Here is a 16,394-nt window from a genome sequence, read left to right as displayed (position 1 = left end):
GTTCGCTATCCGCGAGGTCCCACAATCTTACACCGGGTTCTCGCCATTTGAGTTACTGTATGGCAGACATCCGCGGGGACTGCTGGATATAGTTAAGGAAACTTGGGAACAGGAGCCCACCCCTCACAAAAGCAGAGTGGAATACGTTATGGGTATGCAGGATCGTATCACGGCAATAATGCCCATTGTTAAAGAGAATTTGCTGGATGCTCAGGCAGCCCAAAGTACTCAGTATAATAGAAAGGCCTCCATCAGGTCTTTTAAACCGGGAGATAGTGTCTTAGTCCTAATACCTACTGCAGAAAGTAAGTTCTTAGCCAAATGGCAAGGTCCCTATGAGATCCGGGAGAAAGTGGGGGAAGTAAACTATAAGGTGTATCAGCCAGGTAGAAGAAAACCAGAGCAAATCTACCATGTAAACCTGCTGAAGGCGTGGAAAGACAGGGAATGTATGGTGGCTGACGTAACGTTTGACCTAACATTTTCAGGTGCCTTGACAACAACAAAGGAGGAGTCCCCTGATGATGAATTGGGAGTAAGGATAGGGGATTCTCTCTCAAAACAGCAGAGACGGGAGTCTTGGAGATTAGTGCAGCGGAATACGGATGTGTTCTCACGCCTACCAGGCCGAACAACCGTAATCCACCATGATATTGTCACCGAGCCTCAAGTAAGGGTACGCCTGAGGCAAGCCATTGCGGAGGAGGTAAAAAAGATGCTCCAACTAGGGGTTATTGAAAAATCCACGAGCGAATGGGCCAGTCCCATTGTACTGATCCCGAAACCAGACGGTTCTTTAAGATTCTGTAATGACTTCCGAAAGTTAAATGAGGTATCGAAGTTTGATATGTATCCCATGCCCAGGGTCGATGAGCTGATAGAGAGACTGGGACGGGCCCAGTACTTCACGACTCTCGATCTCACTAAAGGTTACTGGCAGGTGCCGCTGACAGAGGCGGCAAAAGAAAAGACCGCTTTTGTCACGCCAGGGGGGCTCTATCACTATGTCGTCTTGCCATTTCGTTTACATGGGGCTCCGGCCACGTTTCAGAGATTAATGGACATAGTGTTAGAACCCCATCAACCATATGCCTCCGCATATTTGGATGACATCATCATCTATAGCAGTGACTGGAGCACCCACTTATCTCAGGTACAAGCGGTAGTGGATTCGCTCAGAGCGGCTGGTCTGACGGCGAATCCAAGCAAATGTGCTATGGGTCTCAAAGAAGCCCGTTACTTGGGGTATGTGATAGGCCAAGGGGTTATCAAGCCACAAGTAAACAAAATCGAAGCCATTCAAAACTGGCCTCGTCCCCTTACCACAAAACAGGTAAGAGCCTTTCTGGGTATAATGGGGTATTACCGACGATTCATACCCAATTTTGCTGGAAGGTCGGCGCCTTTGTCCGATCTTTTAAAAGGGAAGAAGTCGGTCATGGTCCACTGGAATACACGAGCAGAGGAAGCGTTTCAGGCTCTAAAGGTAGTCCTATGTGGTCAGCCTGTCCTTGCCAACCCTGACTTTCAAAAGGAGTTTATAGTACAGGCAGATGCCTCTGAGGTGGGTCTGGGTGCAGTTCTGTCCCAGGAGGTAGATGGAGAAGAGCACCCGGTCACCTATTTGAGTAGAAAACTCACCCCGGCAGAGAAGAACTATAGCATAGTGGAGAAGGAGTGCCTGGCCATAAAATGGGCTCTGGAATCCCTACGCTACTACCTGCTGGGGCGACACTTTCGCCTGGTGACAGACCACTCCCCTTTGGTCTGGATGAGGAATGCTAAGGAGAGAAATGCTAGAGTCACCAGGTGGTTTCTCTCCTTGCAGAACTTTCACTTTTCTGTGGAACACCGGGCTGGTAGGTTGCAGGGCAATGCGGATGCCCTGTCCAGAGGTCCCTGTATGTTGGCAAAAGTTCAACCCCGCCCGTTTGAACTGAGGGGGGGGATATGTGAGGCAGTGACAGGGGTAATATTTGAAGACCGCTATGTGTCCCCAAGAATGTGTCTGGAAACCCTCTGAGTTTGCTATAGCTATTACTGGGAGTATAGCACAAAGGGTAACAGGGAGACAGATCCCTCCTCCCAGTCCAGGTTTTGTAGCAATCCTCATGTCCGGCATTTTCATTTAAAATCATGCAGAGCAGAGCAGGGTGTGTCTCAGTTGAGAGCCAGGCTTGGTGAAGCTAACACATGCTGTGTGAGCTGGGCTGGTTCTGTGTGGAGTGAACACAGGCCAAGAGTGTCAGCCTAGGAGAACCTTATACAGATCCCTGCGGTTAACGGGGTCCTAAGGTAACAAGACTTTTTGATGCAAAGAATTTATCTATATGCACCGGCTATGATCCGGAAGAGACTTTGACTGTGGGAAATTGGATCTATTTATGCTGCAACAATAAATAGACTGTTGGTGTGAACACGCTGCTGCCTCACTGCCTCACGTTTTTGCCCAAACAACGCTGCTACCTCACAGCGTTTATTTCCATAACGTGGATAAGCGACAGAACTTCTGTCAGGGACTGAAATGTTTATGGGGGTGCCATCCGACTGATGTCTGGAGAGAGCTTGATCGCGCAGGTCCAATTTCGGAGTATTGCATTGTTCACCCGGCGATAACCTGCCAGCCTACTTGCCAGCTGGTGTCTTTCGCATGTGCTCCTGTGTATGGGAAATATAGCGGATATGTCTGTTGCCTGAATGCGCACTCCTGTGCACGGCTGAGATGGATGTCAGCCGAACGTTCAGCAGAACCATCATTTGTCTCACCGCCATTCAATGTGTATGGCCAGACTAAGATATATTTCTCATTTACAAGGGAGACAAAGCAATGCCCTTTGTCATTTTGACTTTGTTTCTAACATCATTGTTTTATTTATCAAATGTAGGAATATTATTGTTTTTCAGTTTGAAAACTACATCTCCATAATTGTGAGCCTGAAATATTTCCATCATGTTATGTAAGACTGTCAAAATAGTATGTTTTTTGTATTGAAGGTACTGTTCGTGAGCACTTTGAATCCAAGGTTGCCATCCTATCTAGAACCAATGCTTGTGTTTTTGACCAGGCTGTCAGTGTTACCAATGGAGAAAATCCTTCACTAATCCACATTATAGGGGTAAGTGATGACATCTCCTTTAATTTTTTTTTTTATTGTACTTTTTTTTCTAAATATTTAAGCTGCGCTTAAAACATTACGGTTTTCCAGTTTATATGTCCAATTTTACATTTCTTCTTTGCAGTATTGGAGGGGGAGTCTGAGCTCACATCTCTTAGCATTCATTGCCTACACAGAGCATGCCTGGTAGTGTTATATTTAATCCTCATGATCTGTTTTGGGATCACAAAATTGTGTTTGTTTACAAGCAGCAGAATATTGTATGCCATATTTTATTGTGGGTATTCAGGCATTACATCTTTGCACTTTTTCCACTTGAACACAGAAGGTACATAGTTTATAATGGGAGTAAGTTAACTTATTTTCCCACAAGATAGGTGGTAACACGTTGATCGGTGGGGTTTGACCGCTCGGACCCATATCAGTCTGCAGAAAGGGAGACTTTTATCATAGAATGGAGCGGCAGTGCAAATAGGATCTTTGCTCCATTCATTAGCTATGGATCTTTATTTTTTTTGTTTTTTATGGGACCAGACACAACCCTTCTCAATCAAACACTTTTAAGCATATGGCTCAGAGTAACCATATTGATATTGGTAGAGTTGACACTTGATCCACAGAACAGATGTGTGTTGTGGCACGCACCTGTAATCCTAGCTATATTGGAAGGCATGGGCTGTTGGATCACTGGAGCTTCTTCAGCAGTTCTAATCTGTTCTATGTTATGCGTATCAAGTGTCAATTCTCCCATGGTGACTCTGAGCCATCTGCTTAAAAGTAATTGATTGAGGAGAGTTGTGCCTGCCCCCCCCCACCCCAGAAAAAGGCAAAAAGCAACTAAAGATATTCGTTATGGATCTGCAGAGTGCTGTGCTCAACGTTTTCCTGTACTTTTTGTATCTAGGATTAAAGTTCCCCAATCTTCTGGTCAGGTCCCAGCAATGAGACACCCACCAAAAGGCAAGTTATTACCTGTTCCGTGGATAGGTTTAACTTGTTTCCACTAGACAAACCTTTAAGAACAATGACAGCCATTCAGAAAGGAGAAACTATGGGGCTCATTTATGATGACTGGTGTTTTGTGAACCCATCTTGATGAAGACTCCATGACACAAATGTAGCAAATTATTTGAGGCCTGCACCTCTTAATGAATCTGACACATTCTTCAGCTGCCATGCACCAGCGTAAAGAAGTGTATGCCACACTTTGCTGATGAATATACCAAACCATGCCCCTTCTTGTAAGATCCGCCTGCTTTTATGGAAAGTTATTGAGGCAAAACTAAAAAATGCCAACACTGCACACCGCTCCTACTCCTTGGCTGTAAACTTACATTGGCTGAGTCTAAGGCCTTGTGTTCTCGTTGCGTTTTTTACCGCGGTTTTGCTGCATTATTTGCTGCAGAAAATGTTCATAACCTTGCAGCAGCCCTTCCCCAGTAAAACCTATGGTAAAAAAAATGCTGTGCCCACACTGTGGTTTTTTTCTTCTATAGGTTTTGCTGCTGAATTTCTGCAGCAAAATGAATGTGCATGTCACTTCTTTTCCGCAGGTACCTGTGTTTTTTGCCATAGATAATGGTAAAAAACCGCAAGGGAGCAACCTTTTTCGGGTGCGGTTTGCTGCGTTTTTTTACCGCAGGTGCGGTAATCTTTCAGAGGGTGCAGAATTTTCTGAAGAAAATTCCATTTTCTAGTGCGCACAGGGCCTTAAAGTGAAAGCTACCAATATGAGGTCTGACTGATACCATCATGATCATCTGATGTATTCCATCATTCACCCCATCTGACAAAGGGTTTGTGACCCAAAATATTGTGCTCACAAAAGGAAATATTCATAAATGATAAAATGTGGTGTGTCTGGGGGAGAAAAAACCCAATAAATATGTTTTATGGCAGGCCTGCTTATTTCTGAGTGTTATTCATCTGTCTTTAGGTTCTGAAGGTTAGAAGTGGTCGGCTTCACTGGACCTTGCACCTTAGCTCTATACGCTCTAGGAGTTGTGCTGCCTGTACACACAATACGCAACATCTTTCACCATATCAGTTTTACACCAGATTTTTGAGGGATTGGCCACTATTATGTGAAACCTGTTATTAGAATCATTCCCCACAACCAGGGCAGCATGAATCCGAGCCTGTACGATTGCAGCCAGGTATGTCCCCTGCGGCTTGCAGCAGCGAACTAGTCAGGTTTCTCTCCATTCCCATCCAGCTTTTCCAACTATATTTTCTCTAAAACCTTGCAGTAGTTTGGAGAAAGCATTTCTGAGATAGACATTCCAGGCTGCAATACCACAGTCATGGTCTAATTCTATCTATCAGTGACGACAGGTTTTCATCTATAGTTTTCTACCCATAGTGGAATAAGAGGACTGGTCTGGAGCACAGGCAACATTTAGACATTTCATATCTTTCAGCGAATGTTCTGATTCTATATAAAATGTTAAGATTTTATCTGCAAAATGGGAATAATTGAACAGTAATACCATCGAACCAAATGGCGATGATAAACCCATAACAAATTTTGTCATTTTGAATGTACAGTATGTCTTTTTCTTTTATTCTCTGATGCGATTTATAACTGTTATTTCTAGCAGTAGTGGAGCCTGCCATTTACTTCTGAATTACCGTATCACTTGTATAACATTCCGTAGTGTATTGATGCTTGAAATGGCCCAATGTCTAAAGGAAAAGTTAAAGGGCAGCTGTCAGCAGCATTTTACTCTCCAAACTATTTATATGTGCATGTAGCTCTTTCACAGACAAGCCCAGACAAACCTTTACATGGGTAGTCCATTCCGACATTACTGAGAAATCAGAATTTGATTTGATAGAGCTGAAGTCTCTGTCACTCCAGCTCTATTCCCTGACTATCGACTACACCTCCTTTTTCTTGACTAACAACTCATTTGCCTGAAGTCGCACAGCTAAGAGGCTGTAAATCAAAGAGGAGGAAGCAACGCTTGGCAGAGAATAGAGCTGTAGTGACAGAGGCTTCAGATGTACAGATAGCTCTTCAGACTTTGAATATCAATTCAAACGCTGATTTCTCAGTAAGGAGGAATGGACTGGCTCGATTTGTGTTTGAAAGAGCTACATGCACATATACATAGTTTGGGGTGGGGAAGGGGGGAAATCCTGCTGAGAAATTCATTTTAGGAAAAAAATATCAAGTTTCTCCTTTACAATTCTGTTTCAGGGACCAGAAAACTTTGGACTGAGTAAAATTCATGATATTTGGGTATTACTTCAACCTGAATCTGAGAGGCAGAGAAGTAAGTTTCCTCATCTGTTTTAGCCCTTTGTTTTACCATAATGTAGTATATAGAAGCAGCATTTATGCTTAGTGCAATCTCTAGGCCTCCTTCAGACATCAGTGTTTTTCATGTACGCAATAATGGTAGAAATCTCATCAGTGTTTTGGATCCGTGTGTCGTCAGAGTTTCATCTTCTATCTTTTCTAAATCTGCAAATGGATTATACCGTGTGATTTCCGTGATTTCCATACTTGTCAGTTCTGAAAGGTATCAATACCTGTCTCCATGATTTTTGCACAGACACACGATCTACAAAAAACAGATATGTGAATATTGCCATAGACTCTAATGGGTATTTATTCCACCCATGAAAATTACAGATAAAACATTTTACGTGAAATAGGGACATTTGAATGAGGCCTTACCAGAACAATTTTTGTAATGCAGGCTTAATTTTCCCTCCTTTCAATAGAACAGTTGTATATTAAAGACGGATTCATTGCGACATGGAAAAAAAAGGGGTTTTCAGCATTAAAGGAGTATGCAGTAAACTCTGAAGACCGAGAGCTGGAAGGCAAAATTTGTATTGTTGAGAAGTACAATCAACGAATACCAGAGTTGGTGAAGAGGATAGAAAGTTGTCATACTCCTGACACAAAAAATGCAGGTACGGGCTTTGAACCCCTGATAATAGAATTTATTTACTGATATGCTGGAACATCCCTTTAAGGCTCTGCTCAAACTGCATTATGGCTCCTGCTCAAAACAGATGCTATGCTAGTTGGGGTATATGACTGATCCACATGGCAACCATTAGACTTCATTGGCATACAGCAGTTTCGGTTGGGTTCCATTGTGGTTTCTATTATCCACTTTATAACGCTAAACACGTCCTTCTTTCCCAAGTCAGGAATGAACCATTTGGCCGGGCATGCACAGTACTATGTTCTCTTTGTAGTTGAATTCTTCAATAAAATGTCGCAGGAGTGCGTAAACCACCATCTACAGCACCATTTTATTGACGACACTATCTCTGTAAATATCACCAATTTGTTTCAGATGATATTCGCAGACAGCATCTTCAATAAAATAACACTAGGGTTGGCGGTATATGCCTGTGCTGACTCCGGCCCCATTTTAGTGAAGAATTCCCCTACAGCGTGAACATAGCATGTTGCATATACCGGCCATAGGGATGATGGCCGTGGCTCAAAATTTAAAAAAAAAAGTTGAGAAAATCAGCCAGGGGAGAAATAGATAAAAAAGATCCCACCCACAAAGTCCCGCCCCGATGCTAAATCATCGACACTCGTTCGTAGTATGGGTTCAATAGCTAGGTAACTGTAAGACTGGAACTGCTTGTGGTTTTGTTTTGGCTGCTGGCAGGTTTCAGTTAGACTTTGATCACAGAGCGGTTCAGGCTCCAAGCCAGCTTTACTGGGAATGGGTCCCAAACTAGGGAATGTATTCTAGGATGACTATTAACAGTTATTCCTTTAACATGCTCAGAATTCTAAGTTCTGTCCAGATCAGAGAAGTAGTACCATAAAGGAGAGACATTTGTGGCATATACCCAGGGTTCTAAGACTTAAAAGCAATTTGCACCAGGTTTTTTCTACCTCATCTGAGAGCATTATAAGGGCTTGTGCGCATGTTGCGTAAATGCATGCGTCTATGTAGATTGTGCATAATCCATCCGCACGTTGATTTTTTGAACGCAGCGATTTGGATTCTAAAATTTTGACCCAAATCCGTTAGTTCAAAAAAGCAGCGTGTTAATTAATTTGTGCGCTTTGGATGGTGCTCCCACTCTGTGTATGGGAGAGGCAGCATCCAGAGTGCATGAAATCGCCATCTATTCTGCAGACACACTGCATCCATTATGCAGTGTTTCTACAGCGATTAGAAGCGCACATATGATGTCAAATCGCTGCAGAAATTTCAGCATGTATGTGCGCACACAGCCTAATTTAGGAAAAATGACCCTGAGTCCAATGATGTATCACTGATCTAGTGGGTGCAGCAGTTATGGTGTAATCAGAGTTAGGCCTAAGCCACACGGCGAGAAAATCGGTGCGAGTGGAGTGCGATAAAACATCGCATTCCCCTCGGACCAATTCTAGCCTGTGTGACAGCACACATGAGCGATTATTTTCTCAGCCCTAATCGGACCGAGAAAACAATCGCAGCATGCTGCGATTGTAATCCGAGACTCTTTCTCTCGCACCCATTCAAGTGAATGGGGCGAGAGAAAAATCGCACTGCGCTCGCGGTGCACCGGTGTACTGCCAGTGCAATGCGAGAATGTCTATAGCCGGCTACACAGGCGAGAGGGAGAGAAATCCCTCCCTCCCCTCCTGAGTGCCGGCCCGCCCCCCGCAGCTGAGGTCTGCTCGCACGAACGGACCTCAGTTGCAAGGACACAAGCATGAGACTCGGCTCTGCTGTACTGCCAGCACGAGCCGAGTCTCATGCAAGGGGATCGCAGTAGTCCCCGTGTGGCCCCGGCCTTATTAGATGTAGTATGAAGCAGAGCTCAGAAAGCTAACCCCGCCCAACACCAAGCTCTATGTACACTGTCTATGACAGTGATTGCTTATCAGAGGAGAGGGCATGGTTGGACGACTTGGCACGAGGCAGCTAGTCAGAGCAATGATAATGTCCTAGTGATAAAACCTTCGCTGTAAGTAAACAGATTAATAAATGACGCATCGCTGAAATCTGTGTTTCAGCCTCTTACTCCTGCTGTGAAACCTGCTGACTACTTGTTGGCCGAGTGCATCGTGGTGAGTTAAATATATGGCATAAATATGTTACTTTTATAAAATTCTCTTTCAGATTATACTTTAGGAACTGTACATAAAGCTAAAGGAATGGAGTTTGATATTGTGAAAGTTACAGACGATTTTGCAAAAGTTCCTTGTGCCAGACACAATATGGAAAGGCTTCAGATTCCAATTTGTGAGTAACAATCTCGTCACTTGCCTTATTGAATACTAAGATTTTTGCCATCTATTACATGTTACTTCTTTTACTTAATACTGGGTGCATAAAATGTGATATAGATTACTGCTGCAAAGCAAAGTTAATGAAGACACATCAAATTTGTGTTTTGCTTTTTAGATGAACACCTTTTATGGGCCTGAAATATAAAATGTTTACTAATAATGTAAAGGCTTATTCCAATCTCTAAGATCCTACCCTGATGTGTAATAGCTTTAAAAATAATAATATTAGCAAATATCTCCAATTGGAAATGTAGTATAGTTCTCCTGATTAAGTATGTCTCTTACCTCATGTACAGGACATTGCAGCTTAGGTAGCCATGGTTACGACAACAAGCAACTAACTTACTATTTCAGTGGTCATAACCATGGATACACCAACTACATATTGGGATAGGATCTTGGATTTGGGAATACCCTTGTAATCTTTGTACAGACCTTATACTGCACATTTGTACCCACCACCATTGAGAAACACTATATAGAGAGCCTCTCCCAGTCTGAAAAGGAAACCATACAAAAAACAATAGATTGTACTCAACTGTATAATGTACATGGTTTTCTTTTAGGCTGTTCCTACACAGTGATTTGAAGTTATCCACTCTAAGATCACAGTGTTGAGCCATAACATCACAACTAATAATGATGCTGAATGTGTTTGCCATGTGGATGAAAGTTACCGTGACCTGATGATCGGCAGAAAACCCCACCCTGCTGCAATTCCACTCCACTTTATTCACACAAATTGGGCAGCACAGCATTTGTGACTTTAATGTTATCATAGTATCATAGTTTTTAAGGTTGAAGGGAGACTCTAAGTCCATCTAGTTCAACCCGTAGCCTAACATGTTGATCCAGAGGAAGGCAAAAAAAAAACCCAATGTGACAAACAAGTTATACAAGTTATACAAGTGGTTATAGTACCACAAGTTGCTGTGTAGCCCTATCCCTAAAGTTTAGACCTCTGCTGAATCTCTATAGTGATGACCTATTCCTAGGAATGGAACACCACCGATCGATCACGCGGTTTAGTGGTTGCTTCGCATACTGCAGATCAGCGCTATTCCAAGGAAGCAATAGCTCTACTCCATTCACTGATTTACATCTGGCCACTATCTGACCTGAAAATAGCTCATCATGGGGGTGCCAGACCCCCATCATTCTGATATTGATGACGTATCCTAGGAAAAGGGCATATCCTTTTGGCAGAAGACCCCTTTAAGAGAACAGTCTCATTATTGTCATACAACAGAGAACGTGCTCTGTGAGAGGAGAGTGCATGGATCTCTATTAAAGACCTAATGAAAAGTGACGTTATAGGCGGTGAAGTACTGTGAGGCTGATTAAATATCTTTGCTCTACAGCTGAATAGTTTGGATTTCAGGTCCTCTATAAATCATATTTCAAGGTTTCCTTTTTAATCATTGCTGAGTGACTATAGCCAGTATATGCAGTATATATACATGTGTATTTTATGTCATAGGAGTATAGTTTTGTGTGGGTTTTTTTTTTAATGTTTTTTTCTGAACTTCCTTCTTTTTTTTGTTCCTTAAGCCCGCTACACGCGCTTCAATATATCTCACAATCCGTCGTTGGGGTCAAGTTGTAAGTGACGCACATCCGGCATCGTTTGTGAGGTATCTGCGTGTGACATCTACGTGCGATCAGGATTGAACGCAAAACCGTTGATCGCAAACACATCGTATCTTTGTCTAGAATTGAGCGTTTTGTTGCACGAACCTAGTCAATTGAAACGTGTGACATCCCTCATACGATTTTGATGTCTGAGGCTATGTGCGCAGGTGTGCGCTCTGCACCGCAGCTTAAAAAAGGTCCGCTTCAGAGCGCAGCTGAAAAGCTGCGTTCTGAAGCGCCTCACAATGTCTGTCATTCACTAATCTCTGTCAGTCGGTCACTATCTCTGTCCCTCACTCTCTGTCCATGTCAGTCTATCCCCCTCTCTCATATACTCACCGATCCCCGATCCCCAGCGCTTCACGGCGTTCACACTGCTCCGGCGGCTTTTACTGTTTTGAAAAAGCCGGCCGCCCATTAAACAATCTCGTATTCCCTGCTATCCTTTCCCACCGGCGCCTATGATTGGTTACAGTGAGACACGCCCCCACGCTGAGTGACAGGTGTCACACTGCACCCAATCACAGCAGCCGGTGGGCGTGTCTATACTGTGTAGTGAAATAAATAATTAAATAATTAAAAAAAACGGCGTGCGGTCCCCCCCAATTTTAAAACCAGCCAGATAAAGTCATACGGCTGAAGGCTGGTATTCTCAGGATGGGGAGCTCCACGTTATGGGGAGCCCCCCAGCCTAACAATATCAGCCAACAGCCGCCCAGAATTGCCGCATACATTAGATGCGACAGTTCTGGGACTGTACCCGGCTCTTCCCAATTTGCCCTGGTGCGTTGGCAAATCGGGATAATAAGGAGTTATTGGCAGCCCATAGCTGACAATAAGTCCTAGATTAATCATGTCAGGCGTCTATGAGACACCCTCCATGATTAATCTGTAAATTACAGTAAATAAACACACACACCCGAAAAAATCCTTTATTAGAAATAAAAAACACAAACATATACCCTGGTTAACCACTTTAATCAGCCCCAAAAAGCCCTCCTTGTCCGGCGTAATCCAGGATGCTCCAGCGTCGCTTCCAGCGCTGCTGCATGGAGAGGTGACAGGAGCTGCAGAAGACACCGCCGCTCCGGTCACCTCCACACAGCAACTGAAGACAGCCGTGCGATCAGCTGAGCTGTCACTGAGGTTACCCGCTGTCACTGGATCCAGCGGTGGCCGCGGGTAACCTCAGTGACAGCTCAGCTGATCGCGCTACTCACCTCAGTTGCTGCGTGGAGGTGAGAGGAGCGGCGGTGAGTAGCGCGATCAGCTGAGCTGTCACTGAGGTTACCCGCGGCCACCGCTGGATCCAGTGACAGCGGGTAACCTCAGTGACAGCTCAGCCGATCGCGCGGCTGTCTTCAGTTGCTGTGTGGAAGTGACCGGAGCGGCTGTGTATTCTGCAGCTCCGGTCACCTCCATGCAGCAGCGCTGGAAGCGACGCTGGAGCATCCTGGATTACGCCGGACATGGAGGGCTTTTTTGGGCTGATTAAAGTGGTTAACCAGGGTATATTTTTGTGTTTTTTATTTCTAATAAAGGATTTTTTCGGGTGTGTGTGTGTTTATTTACTGTAACTTACAGATTAATCATGGAGGGTGTCTCATAGACGCCTGACAGGATTAATCTAGGACTTATTGTCAGCTATGGGCTGCCAATAACTCCTTATTACCCCGATTTGCCAACGCACCAGGGCAAATCGGGAAGAGCCGGGTACAGTCCCAGAACTGTCGCATCTAATGTATGCGGCAATTCTGGGCGGCTGTTGGCTGATATTGTTAGGCTGGGGGGCTCCCCATAACGTGGAGCTCCCCATCCTGAGAATACCAGCCTTCAGCCGTATGGCTTTATCTGGCTGGTTTTAAAATTGGGGGGGACCGCACGCCGTTTTTTTTAATTATTTAATTATTTATTTCACTACGCAGTATAGACACGCCCACCGGCTGCTGTGATTGGGTGCAGTGTGACACCTGTCACTCAGCGTGGGGGCGTGTCTCACTGTAACCAATCATAGGCGCCGGTGGGCGGGGAAAGCAGGGAATACGAGATTGTTTAATGGGCGGCCGGCTTTTTCAAAACAGTAAAAGCCGCCGGAGCAGTGTGAATGCCGTGCAGCGCCGGACATCGGGGATCGGTGAGTATACGAGAGAGGGCTGCTCAATTCAGTTACTCAGGAGTTTAGCGGTCACCGGTGAGCCCTTCACAGGTGACCGCTAATCAGGACGCGACACAGACAGAGCCGCAGCGTGACCATGAAGTCGGGTGAAGTTCACCCGAGTTCATTCTGACAGTGCGGCTCTGTCTGTGTCTGCTGTCAGCGGCCATGTAGCAGAGCTGAATGGCAGATGACATAGTTAAAACGCATCCCTACACATTACACACGCTTGTCAAGTCAATAAATAAAAAAAAAAAAAAAAAAAAGGTGCCCAATGCATACGTCACAGAACACATGATCTAAAGGATCGCACACAAAATTGATCAATTTAACATAGACTACTAACGCTCGTGTGACAGCAAATGAACGACCTACGTGCAATCTCATAAGATCCCGTATGCAACCTGGGCGTGTCACATCGCAAATGCGATTGTACAACTAATTGCAACGTGTAAAGCAGGCTTTAGATGCATGCTATACATTGGTGAATGTATATAATAGTTGCTTACACTTCTGTTTCTTAATATCATTAGTCAATGCACCATTTCTATGCTACTTTCTTTCAGCTACTGTACCAGACGATGAGTGGAATTTGCTCTACGTGGCTGTTACTCGAGCCAAGAAACACCTCACAATATCAAAGTCTATAGAGACTATTTTGACCTTAGCAGGAGTGAGTATGATATAAGAAAATAGGTTTACTTTACTTGTTCTTACCTGAGTACCACTTTATCCTCTATGAATTCAACTAATAGGTCTATGGAGATCCAATTGATGAGACCACCACTGATCACCAGAGCAGTGTCCTGGCTTTTGAATGGAGCAGTGGTGTCACTCCATTCACAGTCTACAGAACTAGACAAAATACCCAACTGCATATGTGCTGCATCGGGATCTCTTTTCTCGCAGTAATTACTACATCTCTGGGGTCCCACAGCCAAAACTTGCATTGATCTAGTACTATCACCTAGTTAGTGGATAAGTTATAGTTATTATAGTAACAACAAATTAAGGATGTGGAATAAATACACCTTTAGTTGCTATGTAAAGCTTGGTAATAGGGATGATCGAATACCTCAAATATTCGGCTTCGCGAATACCCGACGAATAGGTCACCGCTATGCGAATATTCGATGAGCAATGTAAGTCTATGGGAAACCCGAATAGTTCCGAATACTAGTTATTCGGGTTTCCCATAGACTTACATTGCGCATCGAATAGCGGCAACCTATTCGGCAAATATTCGTGAAGCCGAATATTTGAGGTATTCGATCATCCCTACTTGTTAACTTTTCTCTTGATTTTACCTTTTTTCACATTTGTCAAGCAATCGGACCATGGCATTTTCCACTAAACCCTTCCAGACATCTGCTGTACATCTACGAGGTTGAATGTTGGGATCCAGCGCCTTGGAAAATGAAACCTTCCTACCTGCTGGTTTTCCCTCTGTCTCCTCTCCCTCCTCTTCTTTGATTGAAAGCCCTGGTTTTATGGTGCAGAGAAAGGTGGAGATAGAAAACAAGCAAGTGGGAAGGGGCACTTAAATATTGGCTGTACCATGACGCACCGAGCGTCTAGACTTGGTTTGAACAGTTTTTCTGTGCAGTTAGTCGCTTTAAATATATGGCTGATACCTACCATAGTGATGTAAGATGGCATGAGAAAAAGTCATCATAAAATTGCATCAATAGAAACATAAAACAGGAAAAAGTCGTCAGAATGCAGCAAGACCAAAATGAGATAAAAATTGTCCTAAATGCTATTATTCACAAGATCCTCAGACAGAGCTTCTGAGATTGCCAAACAGAGGTGTTGCCCAACACATTTATACAACTCACACTGGTAACGCCCTCTGTTATTCAAAATGTGCCCTGGAGGCAGATTTCCTACAGATCAGTGTCCAACCCACAGCCAGGAACAGCTCATTTACACATTAAAAAACCTGGATTTCTCTGTGTGGAGTAACACATTATCGTTTTATTTTTTTTTTTAATTCTTTATTTATAAACAGACCCTTACAATACAAAGGCTGACAGACATAAGCCAAATGTGTATAACGTTGAGATCAAACACAAACCACACACAGGAACACTTAAACTGTCCCTCCCAACCGATGAGATGGGTCCATACAATTTTTAAATTTTAACATGAAAAGTTCCCTTAGAAGGAAAGAGAGCATAACCAAGAATCCCCTAACAGCGGAGGGAAGAGACCCCCCCCAGGGAGAGAAAGGAGGAAAGCTGACAAACATGTAAAGGAGAAAGGGAGGAAACAGCTAGGGAGGGGGCTGACTCCTTCAGGGGCAGAATTACACAAGCCCGAAAGGCCAAAGCCTATGAATCCGTGAACAGGTTAGCATAGTCATCCGAGTACTTAAATTGCAGCCAGGGGAATCAAGTCCTATAGAAGAGCTTGTATCTGTCGTAGAGCGAGAAGGTTTGATCTTCCATTTGTAGGAGATCATTAACCCTAGAGGCCAAAAGTGCCAGGACGGGGGGAGCATCAGAATTCCATTTTAAAGGGATGGACGACCTAGCCGCCATCACCAGGAAGTGCAACAATGAGTGTTTATAGGTGGTGATTGAGGACTCCGACAGTTGTAACAAAAACAGTTCCGGACCCAACACCTGAGTCATACCTGTCACTCGTCTGATTACTTCCCCCACACCAGGTCCAGAACCGCTGCAAGGCCTGACAGGACCAGAAAACCTTTACAAACTCCCCCGCGTCCGCACCACACCTCCAACAGCAGGGATACACTCCGGGGAACATCTTATGTAATCTGATTGGGACCCTATACAACCTTGCCAGCAGCCTAAATTTAGACTCCTGAAGCCTGGAGCTTATTGAGGTTTTGCCCTGTGCGCAACTTACAGGGTGAGTCCCAGATCGCTCTCCCACTGCAGCAGATACCCCGGGGGAGGGGCATCCTCCGGGTTGGCTAACATTACATATACCAGGGAAAGGAAGTGCTGCAACACCCCCCTCCCCCAGGCACAAATTCTCAAATTCCATAGGGTGGCTAACAAAATGGGCAAAATCAGGAAGGGAGCTAAGGAAATGCCGCAGTTGCATGGATCTCCATCCTCCCAATGGGACCGGCACTGAACAATCTTCAATGGCGCTCAGGGAAGGCTAATCTCCTCCCGTTCCCAAGTGGCAAGCTCAATACCCCCCCTCCCCAAAATCCACCAGTGAAAAACAGGATCTGATAGGCCAGGGC

General features: G+C 44.3%; 1 protein-coding gene across 2 annotated transcripts in view; it reads left to right on the top strand.

Annotated features, from left to right (window-relative positions):
• The window catches only part of FBH1 (F-box DNA helicase 1), a 134,628-nt gene that overhangs the window by 112,741 nt on the left and 5,493 nt on the right, over positions 1–16,394 (top strand). For both annotated transcript variants that reach the window (XM_075345329.1, XM_075345330.1), the window contains exons 15-19: positions 2,995–3,116; positions 6,319–6,394; positions 6,849–7,043; positions 9,215–9,337; positions 13,738–13,844. In XM_075345329.1, the coding sequence (XP_075201444.1) occupies positions 2,995–3,116; positions 6,319–6,394; positions 6,849–7,043; positions 9,215–9,337; positions 13,738–13,844 (623 nt within the window). The remainder of the gene's footprint in view (positions 1–2,994; positions 3,117–6,318; positions 6,395–6,848; positions 7,044–9,214; positions 9,338–13,737; positions 13,845–16,394) is intronic.

This window comes from Anomaloglossus baeobatrachus, chromosome 4 (assembly GCF_048569485.1).
Source record: "Anomaloglossus baeobatrachus isolate aAnoBae1 chromosome 4, aAnoBae1.hap1, whole genome shotgun sequence".
NCBI lineage: Eukaryota > Metazoa > Chordata > Amphibia > Anura > Aromobatidae > Anomaloglossus > Anomaloglossus baeobatrachus.
The sequence above is the reverse complement of the archived record's forward strand: the minus strand, read 5'-3'. Positions and strand labels throughout refer to the sequence as shown.